The following is a 12,543-nucleotide window of genomic DNA, read 5'->3' on the forward strand; positions in this document are numbered from 1 at the left end:
AGGACAAACTTTAAATAAAATAAAAGTTTGAGGTGGCACTACGTCACCAAACTCTAACTATAAAAACTTTTAAAAACTATTATAAACGCAGACAAACAAAAACATAGGGTAAAAGGCAAGAACTACATGAGTTTCCTTATTGAATATTCATATCCAGATTAACCTTTCCTTATTCGCACGGGTGACAGGGGACATTAATGAGGCAATTAAACATTTATTCACAAGAGAACGTCCCATAAATCAAAGACACCAAGCCATCATTTTGGGTCTCGACTGAAGACTCAAATGTGGTCGTAATGGTGTGGGAAATGCCAAAAGACATTAGCCACTCGGGAAGGGAGGAGAGGATTCGTTTTAGTGTCAAATGACAAGACGTGGTTTTACGGAAAATGGAGCTCTACATTTTGGAAGCGGTTCGCACAATACGACCAAACGCCTCACTTCTGGTTTTAATTTGGCTCAGGTTGATAATGAGCAGCAAAGGCAATAATGATGTCTCTCATGGGCTGCCTAAAGTGAGCTGGTGATTGCCAAAGGAGCAGTCTCATGAAGAGTGCCAAACCGGGAAGCACCATTTAGGAATGTAGGAGCTAATTCTAAAAAGAAGATGGCTAATTCCTTGCACAAGTAAGTGACTGCTCAAGTACGTGCACAGGTGATTGCATAGGTAAGTGACTGCTTAAGTGCACAGGTAAGTGCACAGGTACATACACAGGTGAGTGCATAGGTAAGTGACTGCTTAAGTGCACAGGTGAGTGCACAAGTGAGTGCACAAGTATGTGCACAGGTGAATGCACAGGTAAGTGCACAGGTGAATGCATAGGTAAGTGACTGCTTAAGTGCACAGGTAAGTGCACAGGTACATACACAGATGAGTGCACAGGTGAGTGCATAGGTAAGTGACTGCTTAAGTGCACAGGTGAGTGCATAGGTAAGTGACTGCTTAGGTACACAGGCAGGTGCACAGGTGAGTGCACAGGTAAATATACAGGTGAGAGACTGCTTATGGTACATGCATAGGTGACCTCTTATAGAATACGGACTAGTGGAAAAGAATGCATGGCTAGTTTGATTCCCCCTCCAAATTCTGTATATGATGCCAAAGGTTGTGTGCGCATGCAGCGGAGTAGCCCCCCTTTGCCATTTTCTCTGCCCACAGTATTCGAGGTGCAGCCAAATCATAGAATGATAAAGAGGCATTAAAACAATCTAATCTGTTTTCCATTCCTTTCCTGCTAATTCCTAACATTCTATTTGCGTTCCTAGTTGCCTTCCCTCCTCCCCCCCAACTAGACTTCACTAAGCAAAGGAATGGATGAAGGTCCTTAATAAATCAGTCCCTCTGTGTTTGTTAGCTGTCAAGACAAATATGAAGAGTCAAAATTAGGCAATACTTTGCGTTCATTCCAAGTGCAGAGCCAGATCCATATTTTGGAGGATCCTGGCCCTAAGCTTGGGTGGTGGGGGGTGCATAATTTTGCCACAACCACACACCTGAGCTGGCAGGGGTCCCAAAGCCCCACCAATGGAAGCTGTCCTACTTGCAAAAATGGCAGTCAGCAACATTTTCCTGGACTGCTGCCACCGTGCTGACCGAATATCCCCCCTCCCCCACAAAGCATACTGTATACAGAGAAAATGTTAATTATCATTTATTTTTGGGGGATTTTCAAAGAGGTTAATACCGATGACTTTAAAATATGCAATGTCACCTCAGTAACAACTATAGAAAAATAGACAAAAATAGTGCAAAATATAGACAGCAGATATAAATTCTCAAAACGGACACATTTTGATCACTAAATTGAAAATAAAATCATTTTTCCTACCTTTGTTGTCTGGTGAGTCTCTGGTTGCATTTCCTTGACTGTGCATCCTTCCTTTCTTTCTTTCATCTCTTTCTTTCTTTCTCTCTGCCCCCTTTCTTTTTTCTGTCTTTCTCTCTCCCTGTCCCCCTTGCTTCCTTTCTCTCCCTGCCCCCCCCCAAAGCTGCTGCTCCCGATTTCTCCAAGCCACCACCGCACAACAGGCCAGGTGTGTGCAACAACTACACAAGTCTTCCCCCCCCCTCCCCCGACGTCAATTCTGATGTCAGAGAGGAAGTTCCAGGCCCGGAACTTCCTCTCCGACATCAGAATTTATGTCGGGGGGGGGGGGGAGGGGAGGAGAAGGCTTGTGCAGCAGTCACTGCATGCACCTGATCTGTTCCTGCGTCGCTGTTGTTTCCGGGCGATCGACTCACGTTGTCTTCGTTTTGTGCTCTCCTGCGCTAGGGAGAACACTGCAGTGGGTTGCTCAAAAACAGGGCATTTCGGCGTCCCGAACGGGACAGGCTAATTAAAAATGGGATGGTCCCGTTCAAAACGGGACATATAGTCACGTTACCCATACTACCAAACATAATGCTGACTTCTTTAAGCGAAGCACAGGCTGATAATATAGCAAAAAATCTGATTCTGTTGCCCAGTTTACAATGCTATCACACCCACCTTATGGAACTCTCTCCCTCAATATCTTCGTGATGAACTACATCTACCAACATTTAAGGTTAATCTCAAAACTTTCCTTTTTCAAGACGCATACGATAAATCCTAATCTTAAAATTTTTTTAGAGCATTCCACCTTCTTCTTTATTATGCCCCAACCCCTTATGTGTCATCCCCTTTTCCCTCTATATCCTTTTTTTCTTCTATAATTATGTAACTTTTTCCCACCTCCCCATCTTTCCTCACTTTCTAGTTTGTATGTAAATGTCATACTTGTTCACTCTATCTACTCTTTTACACTTTTTTATTTCTCTCTACTCTATATTAAATTCTTTTTTTTTTTTATAATTGTAAACCGGTCAGATATTCATTTTATGATCGGGATATTAAAAACTAATAAACTTGGAAACTTGGACTGTAATCCTCGTTTCCTGCGTGGAGCTAAAAAATACGTCGCCAACTCTTTCCTGCAAAGATACCAGCGCCAAAGATAAAGCACAGTGGACTGAACAGGACAGATGTGCTTGGTTGTAAAGCTAAAGATTTATTCAAATGCAGAGTAAGCGCCACTTTCCCAGCTGCTGTGATGGTATAAGAAAAGGTTTCCAGGTCCGAGTTTGTTTCCAGACTGTAGTTACTGTTTCTAGCTGTTGGAAGAGCTGATGAAGATACTTTTGTGGTTTTTAAAGGAGGGGAGGGGGGAGAAGGGAGGATAATAGAGGCATTAGAATTAATTCAGCCCGAATCAGTTCAGGGGTGGGGGAAGCAATACTCGTACGGATAGAGAATTAACAGGTTGCCAGGACAGATCTGCCCTCCAAGGCCATTAAATTGGATTCCTCCTTTGAATTACCAGTTCGCAAGTTTGAAGTGACGTTCAGGGATGAGAGCTGTGTACGCCCTACTTCTATCTGAAAGCTCTTAGGAAGCCATTAGGGGAGAAAAGATGGTGCTGTCTTAATCTGCCACTGAAAGAGATTAACGGCGGTGAACTTTCAGAGGGCGAAAGGAAGGAACAGTAACCATAAAAAGGTATCTTCTTGCTAGAATTAGATTATGCAAGGATCGCCACTTTTTTTTTTCTCGGCGCTACTTGTTGGCAGCCCGGAACATGCCTTCACACATACTTAGGACATGTATAGTCTAAGGTTATCCGATTTTCCCGAAGGAAAATCCGGACCCATGGCCACGCCCCCCCCCCCCCAGTTCCTCTCACGTCCCACCCCGTCCCAGCTCCATCCTCCTACCCCCATCTCCACCCCCTTAACCTGTTCATGCATGCACGCAAGTGCGTTCACGGATGCCGTCCCGACGTCAGAAGCTTTTAAAGTGCCGTCCAGACCCCCGGCATGTTCTCAAAAGGACATGCCCAGGGAAATCCAGACGTTTGTACAGTTGCTCAGGTATTTTTAATGCTTTGACCTGGCCTGGGGGGAATGGGAGGGGGAGGAGATGTGGAAACCACATGTGCCCACTCAGTTTGCCAAGTGGCCCACCCAAAATCTGAGGTCTGGCTACACCTCTGGTACATACTGCATGTAACCGGTGTCAGGTCAAAAGCGCGCCGGGACAAAGGCGCGAGCAGACAATTGAGCTTAGGAAAAAGTTCAGTTTACAGTAAAATGTGCAGGGTTACAACCCCCCAAACCCCCCACAACGCCGGCGCGATCTCTATTCAGTAAACTGGGGGGGCTCCCCAACAAAAACCTCCCGTCGGAGCCCCTAAAAACTGTAATTTTCTTCGGCGCGCGCCTCCGTCTTGCGCTCAGTTGTCGGCGCGCGCCTTTGGCTTTCGCGGGGTTGTCTATGAACCAGAGAGCCGTGCTGAATGGCCCGCGCTAATCCCGATGCTCACTGGGTTCCTATGAGCATCGGGAGCAGCGCGGGCCATTCAGCGTGGCTCCCCCGCGAGCGCGGTTTTGTAGAAGAGGAGGAAAGAATTTCCGTAGTGGGAGAGATCGAAAATCCATCAAGCCCAGTATCTTGTTTCCAACAGTAGCCAATCTAGGTCCCAAGTACCTGGCAAGGTCCCAAGTAGAAAAACAGATTTTATATTGCTTATCCTAGAAATAAGCAGTGGGTTTTCCCAGACCGTTTTAATAATGATTTGTGGACTTTTCTTTCAGGAAATTATCCAGATCATTATTAAACCCTAAGCTAACTGCTTGCACCGTGAATTTCACACTTTAATTACACGCTGAGTGAAGTAAATTGTTACCAGTATGCTTCTCAGCACTGTCGTTACAAAACTATATATAATGCACAGTGCTTCAAAAGAACATAAGAATAGCCTTACTGGGTCAGATCCATCAAGCCCAGTAGCACATTCTCACGGTGGCCAATCCAGGTCCCTAGTACCTGGCCAAAACTCAGAGTAGCAACATTCCAGCATCTCAAAGAATAGCAAGATTTCGGAACCCCAATGAGAGCAACATTCCAGAGCTGAGATTGTGATGTCATAATGCCTCATTCCATAGTTCTTCACAGCCAACCTCATCAGTGATGTTACAATGGCTTGATTGTCCTAGACTTGGCTCACCCAAGAACATAAGAATAGTCTTACTGGGTCAGACCAAAGGTCCATCAAACTCAGTAGCCCGTCCTCATGGTGGCCAATCCAGATCCCTAGTACCTGGCCAAAACTCAGAGTAGCAACATTCCAGCATCTCAAAGAATAGCAAGATTTCGGAACCCCAATGAGAGCAACATTCCAGAGCTGAGATTGTGATGTCATAATGCCTCATTCCATAGTTCTTCACAGCCAACCTCATCAGTGATGTTACAATGGCTTGATTGTCCTAGACTTGGCTCACCCAAGAACATAAGAATAGTCTTACTGGGTCAGACCAAAGGTCCATCAAACTCAGTAGCCCGCCCTCACGATGGCCAATCCAGATCCCTAGTACCTGGCCAAGGGCTTGATTGTCCTATACTTGGCTCACGTAAGAACATAAGAACAGCCATACTGGGTCAGACCAATGGACCATCTAGCCCAGTAGCCCGTCCTCACGGTGGCCAATCCAGGTCACTAGTACCTGGCCAAAACTCAAAGACTAGCAACATTCTATACAGAATCCCACAGAATAGCAAGATCCTGGAATCCTAAAGAATAATAAGATTCTAGAATCCCAAGGAGTAGCAACATTCCATGAAACCGATCCAAGGCAAGCAGTGGCTTCCCCCATGTCTGTCTCAATAACAGACTATGGACTTTTCCTCCAGGAAATTGTCCAAACCTTCTTAAAACCAGCTACGCTATCCACTCCTACCACAACCTCTGGCAATACGTTCCAGAGCTTGACTATTGTCTGAGTGAAAAAAATATTTCCTCCTATTGGTTTTAAAAGTATTTCCCTGTAACTTCATCGAGTGTCCCCTAGTCTTTGTAATTTTTGACAGAGTGAAAAATCGATCCACTTGTACCCGTTCTACTCCACTCAGGATTTTGTAGACTTCAATCGTATCTCCCCCTCAGCCGTCTCTTTCCAATCTGACGAACACTGACCGTTTTAGTCGTTCCTCATACGAGAGGAGCTCCATCCCCTTAGTCATCTTGGTCGCTCTTCTTTGAGCCTTTTCTAGGGTAGCATTCCACATTTCTAGTGGTATACAGAATCAGGGCCTAAGAAAGGCTGATGAGTTTTCTCATGTACACATAGACTGCTGGCTTCTCTCTCGTTACTTCTGACCTTCCACTTCTTTCTCCCAAGCACTCTCTCAGAAATAATATATCAAAATTAAAACAAAACACACCACTGCCACCTCTTCTTAACACTCAGAGACACAATCAGAAATCTTTGCACACTTCACCAGAACCCTGTTGGTCCAACATCACTATTGAGTTTCTCACATCGGCCATATCCTATATTTTATGGCCAGCATACATTTGGATACAAAAGCGATCATATTATCCCATTACTTACATTCACGTTCTCTACTCCATTGTGCTTGGATCGGATCCAAGGGTTCTGGATGATATCCAGCTGTGACCCCCACACTGATATGGGGGTGTTACCACTGTGGAAAAATAAAAGGAACCACATTAAAATACTGCCCGACTAAAATTGAGCTTCCCCATACTAGACAAGAAACATTGACCTGCTTTCAATGGTTTAAGAGAAACACTTATGAAGCAACAGATTCAATTACCCACAATGGACTATTCCAGTGTCTCCTCCCCCCAAGAGCCCTTTTCTTAATTTTGCTCATCTAATGATGTAGGCCTCACCAGGGCGCCATTAAAAGTCATTAACTTAAAGTACAGCAATACAAAACCTATAACAAGCTATCATATTTTTAAGGCTTAATCATATGTGGATGTTATGTATGCCGCCGTGTTCAGAAGACTCTAACGTAGGAGAGAAAATGAAAGCGAAATCGGGAACGAAGGAGAAAGAAAACAGAGGGAGACAAAGGGGTATATTCTAAATAGGTCACAAATATCCCCTCCACTCTCGAGACAACTGAACAAACCAAAAAATTACAAAATGCTGCATTAAAGAATCATGCTAACAGAATACATTACATTACATTAGTGATTTCTATTCCGCCATTACCTTGCGGTTCAAGGCGGATTCCATAAGAATTGTCGAGAAATGAAGGTAATACATGTTGGGTAATTTGAACATTTAGATTTGATAGGAGCAGACAGTGTGGTAGGTAGAGCTTGGGAAGGGAACACAAATGCCAAATTCATAAGAGCTGACCAAAAATGATAAACATAACCCAAAAGTCCAAGAAGCCACGCCTTAAGTGTAGTACTGAGGGTAGCAAAGTAAGGGTGAGTGGTGCCTGGGGAGGTGAAACCCCTCCCTCCCACTCCTTCTCGCCCCCCCTTGCCGCGCAAAAACCCTCCTTCCCTTCCCCCATACCTCTTAAATTTTCCTGGCGTGAGCAGCATCCCAAACTTGCTGCCCGCGTCATGTCTGCTCTCCCTTTGACATCATTTCCTAGGTGCAGGACCAGGAAGTGATGTCAGAGAGAGCCAATACCGATGGGGGGGGGGGCAAGTTCGCGATGCTGCTGATGCTGGGATAATGAAAGAGCTATAAGGGAAGGGAAGGGGTGCACATTCACGGCAGGAGGGTCAGGAAGGAGAGGGGAGAGGGCGAAGAGGAGGATGGGTAGCAGTGCCCCCATCAAGACACCTCCCAGGGCGGACCTCCCACCTCACCTCACTTACTCCCCAGCTCCTTAGCCTACGTCTGCATCCCTGACTGACCTTTACGTCGGACCACCGGACCAAAAACCCACCACACTTCAACGACGCACAAACCTACAAAGCTATTTTACCGATCTTAGGCTATGTCCATACGGGAAATTATGTAATTTAAATCACCATAGACTGTCTTCTCGGAAAATACTGCAAATTTTAAAACACCCTATGTCCACTGTCTATATCTCCAAATCTGTATGTTATGACTATACTGTAAAAGCTGAAATTTATACTTCTATGTTCACCAAGTTTGTTTTTCCCACCAAAATTTGCCTTACTTATACTGTGAATGTAATTTTGTAACCCGTTATGGGCTCCTTTGGGAGGAAGGGCTAAATAAATTTTAAAAATTAATAAATAAATACTACGCCACTGTATAGTACACCTTGAAACCAAAATGACCTCTGATAAGTAGGTATAGTTTCCATAGTGGAAGAGATCGAAGAAGTCGGAATTGGAATCAGAGTGGAGATACCATATATAATAGAGTCAGAGTTGAAGGTTTTGTGCACCGACTCCACAGCCCTGTTCAAGAGCATGCAAAAATTATAGTAATTTAGGCTTGTATGTGTGTGCTCTGCCCCAATTCCACCCATTTCTACACTCGCCAAAAAGAATATGCCATCAAATCCTGGAGCGTGTTCGTTCAATAGTAGACATTCCATAGAAGGCATGGAAGTTTCTCCTTACACGTGTAAATGACTAAAATACTGCCATGTACGGATGTGCCTTCTTGTTGCCCAAAACCAGGCTCCTTTTAGAATTACACCCATTTAAGGACAGAAAGAAAGCTACGCAGTGGAAACACGTGCCGAGATCTCTAATAACCATGATCACCCTTGCCGTCATTGTAAAGCAGGGGGGGTCAAAGTTCCTCCTCGAGGGCCGCAATCCAGTCGGATTTTCAGGATTTCCTCAATGAATATTCATGAGATCTATTAGCATACAAGGAAAGCAGTGCATGCAAATAGATCTCATGCATAGTCATTGGGGAAATCCTGGATTGCGGCCCTCAAGGAGGGACTTTGACACCCCTGTTGTAAAGGGAGCCGTATAAGACAATTCAGATTCCTGTAAATCAGTGGTCTCAAACTCGCGCTCCAGAGGCCACTTGCGGCCCGCCAGGTACTATTTTGCAGCCCGCGGTCTGTCCTAGTGCTGCCCGCTCTTTGCAGTGTCCTCCGGCTTCCCCCCTGGCCTTCAGATAATTACCGCAGCCTGCAGAGAGGATTGCCGGTGCTGTAGCGATCGTTGCAGGCTGCCGTCGTCCTCAGCAGCATGTTCCCTCAGCCGCGATCCTGCCCCTGACGTCAGAGGAGGGTCAGGATCGCGGCAGAGGGAACGTGTTGCAGAGGCCGATGGCAGCCTGCAAGGAATGCTACAGCACCGGTGATCGTCTCAGCAGGCTGCAGTAATTAGCTGAAACTAAGACCGGAAGGCCAGGGGGAAGCTGGAGGATGCTGCAAAGAGGGGAACATGCAGGCCTTCGGGGAGGAGGGGGGGAGAAGATTTATAAACTATAAAGAGTTTTACCTCATGCAAAATTGTCATTTCTTTAATAAGATATTAACTATTTTTTCTGTGGCCCTCCAAGTACCTACAAATCTAAAATGTGGCCCTGCAAAGGGTTTGAGTTTGAGACCACTGCTGTAAATCGAACCGCTTGGGTTCACCAATTTCAACAAACGAAGTAAGAGGAAAACTGCAAAGAGGGCTAAGTTTGTAATTCCTGGTTATGACCAGCTGTTTTACGGATTGTCGTAAATCGCATGTTAGCGGTCCATAATAATTAATGCAATGCAATGCTTTCTTGCATGTGCTTGTGCAGCCTGTATTAATTTCCTCTAAGTCAGCAATGCAATTTCTGTATAAAATCCGGTGACTGTAACAAACTTGTTTTATAGTTAACATTCTATATTCCATGACATGTACTCAAGGCCTGGGAATTATGACCCTACAGGACAGTCCCATAAAGTATTTCTTGATTTGCCTCGGCAATTTACAGGTACCCATAGGAAATCCAATTTCGCTGCAAGAAGCTGGCCACAAATTTCCAGAGTTATCTGCTACTTTTTGGAGGGACTGAGCAGTATAATGTTAAAAGCCCTCACCAAGGTAATCTATGTATCACCATGAAGTGTAAAGCCCAATTGGACATGATCATTAATCCACCTCCTAGAATAGAACTGCTGCTCTTCGTCAAGGTCCCTCAGTCTCATCTACCATGTTTCCCCGAAAATAAGGCATTCATTTTGGGTCCAAAAAACGTACAACGATCATCTCTCACCCATCCCTTTGTGCAGCATCTTTCTATCCCTCCCTCCCTCCCCCCCCGTACAGCAGAACCCCGATGACCCCACCAACCCATCCCCCTGCAGCAGCATCTATCCATCCCTCCTTCCCATCCCGCACAGCAGAACCCCACCGACCCTCCCACCGTGAGGCCAACACACTTCCGTTCCAAACAGCGGCGGTAGAAATGACGCGGAGGCACAGGGAAGGCCCTGGCGAGGAAGGCCACGAAGCTGCTTGGAACGGAGGTATGTCGGCCTCATGGTGGGGAGAAAGCGCTGACACCGGCGAATTGGGGAGTGTCGGGGACATTTGGGAGGGGCTTCGGGGCTCGATCCAACTAGGCCTTATTGTTGGGGTATGGCTTATATTAGGACCTACTCCGAAAATCATGCTAGGGCTTATTTTCGGGGAAACATGATATATGCTCTATTTATTTATTCAATTTTCTATACATTCTCCCAGGGAAGCTCAAAAAGGTTTACATGAATTTATTCAGGTCTTCAAGCATTTTTCCCTGTCTGTCCCAGTGGGTTCACAATCTATCTAATGTACCTGGGGCAATGGGGGGATTAAGTGACTTGCCCAAGGTCACAAGGAGTAGCGTGGGTTTGAACCCATAACCTCAGCTTTAACCACTCTAGAAATGAAAATGTAGTAAAAGTGAGCCAAGTAAAGGGCAATCAAGCCATTGTGACATCACTGATGAGGTTGGCTCTTATTGGTGGACTGAGTCATTATGATGTCACAATAGCAGCTCTGGTTACCAGAAACTTTTCACACTATTTATTTATTCAATTTTCTATACCATTCTCCCAGGGGAGCTCAGAACGGTTTTACATGAGTTTATTCAGGCACTTCAGCGTTCGGTATATGCTCTAGGCACTGAGACCAACAAAACTGCTGCTTATTCTTAACAAGATCTTAACAAAACCCCAGAAAAGGTCATCATGATTTGTCTACCTGTTAATCACACATACAACAAAGACTGGCAGGTGAAAACCCACTGTATAAGGACTTGAAATTATGAGAGGCACCTTTCCTCTAAATCAAATGTTTGAGGGGTTGATTTTCAGTGGATGGCAATCAGCGTTTTGCTGACTGCCGCAGGCACTAAACCTGGAAATTCTCTGAGCATCTCTGGGCACTGTTATTCAATTTCTGGGTTTGTGGAGCTGGCTGGCACTTAGCCGGTAAAGTGTAATATTCAACACTTACCCCTTCCTGCCTTTTACTAAGTCACGGTAGAGGTTTCTACTATGGCCTGTAGCGCTAAATGCTTCGACGCTGCTCCAATGCTCTTAGAATCCCTATGAGTGACAGAGCAGCATCGGAGCATTCAGCGCCCCCCGGGCCACGATAGAAACCTAAAGAGGGCCTTAGTGACTTATAAAACTATTGCATACGTTAAAACATCAGTGGTGAAACAACTGAAAAGATCCCCCCCAAAACCCCCAACCCCCAAGATTAGGGGGACCCTCGATGAAGTTACAGGGAAATACCTTTACAACCAATAGGAGGAAATATTTTTTCACTCAGAGAATAGTAAATCTTGTGTAACATATTGCCAGAGGTTGTGGTAAGAGCAGATAGCGTAGCTGATTTTAAGAAAGGGTTGGACAAGTTCCTGGAGGAAAAGTCCATAGTCTGTTATTGAGACAGACATGGGGAAACCACTGCTTGCCCTGGATCAGCGACATGGAATGTTGCTACTCTTTGTGATTCCGGAATCTTGCTATTCTTTGGGATTCCGGAATCTTGCTATTCTTTGGGATTCTATATGGAATGTTGCTACTCTTTGGGATTCCGGAATCTTGCTATTCTTTGGGATTCTGGAATCTTGCTATTCTTTGGGATTCCGGAATCTTGCTATTCTTTGGGATTCTATATGGAATGTTGCTACTCTTTGGGATTCTGGAATCTTGCTATTCTTTGGGATTCTATATGGAATGTTGCTACTCTTTGGGATTCCGGAATCTTGCTATTCTTTGGGATTCTGGAATCTTGCTATTCTTTGGGATTCTATATGGAATGTTGCTACTCTTTGGGATTCCGGAATCTTGCTATTTTTTGAGATTCTATATGGAATATTGCTACTCTTTGGGATTCCGGAATCTTGCTATTCTTTGAGATTCTGGAATCTTGCTATTCTTTGAGATTCTATATGGAATGTTGCTACTCTTTGGGATTCCAGAATCTTGCTATTCTTTGGGATTCTATTAGGAATGTTGCTACTCTTTGGGATTCTGGAATCTTGCTATTCTTTGGGATTCCGGAATCTTGCTATTCTTTGGGATTCTATATGGAATGTTGCTACTCTTTGGGATTCCGGAATCTTGCTATTCTTTGGGATTCTATATGGAATGTTGCTACTCTTTGGGATTCCGGAATCTTGCTATTCTTTGGGATTCTATATGGAATGTTGCTACTCTTTGGGATTCTGGAATCTTGCTATTCTTTGGGATTCCGGAATCTTGCTATTCTTTGGGATTCCGGAATCTTGCTATTCTTTGGGATTCTATATGGAATGTTGCTACTCTTTGGATTTTG

At 44.8% G+C, this 12,543-nt stretch overlaps 1 protein-coding gene across 2 annotated transcripts in view; it reads right to left on the reverse strand.

Annotated features, from left to right (window-relative positions):
- PLXNA4 (plexin A4) overlaps positions 1–12,543 on the reverse strand; it is a 1,110,463-nt gene that overhangs the window by 203,951 nt on the left and 893,969 nt on the right. For both annotated transcript variants that reach the window (XM_033958729.1, XM_033958728.1), the window contains exon 17: positions 6,410–6,503. In XM_033958729.1, the coding sequence (XP_033814620.1) occupies positions 6,410–6,503 (94 nt within the window). The remainder of the gene's footprint in view (positions 1–6,409; positions 6,504–12,543) is intronic.

Source organism: Geotrypetes seraphini, chromosome 9, assembly GCF_902459505.1.
Source record: "Geotrypetes seraphini chromosome 9, aGeoSer1.1, whole genome shotgun sequence".
Taxonomy (NCBI): Eukaryota; Metazoa; Chordata; class Amphibia; order Gymnophiona; family Dermophiidae; genus Geotrypetes; species Geotrypetes seraphini.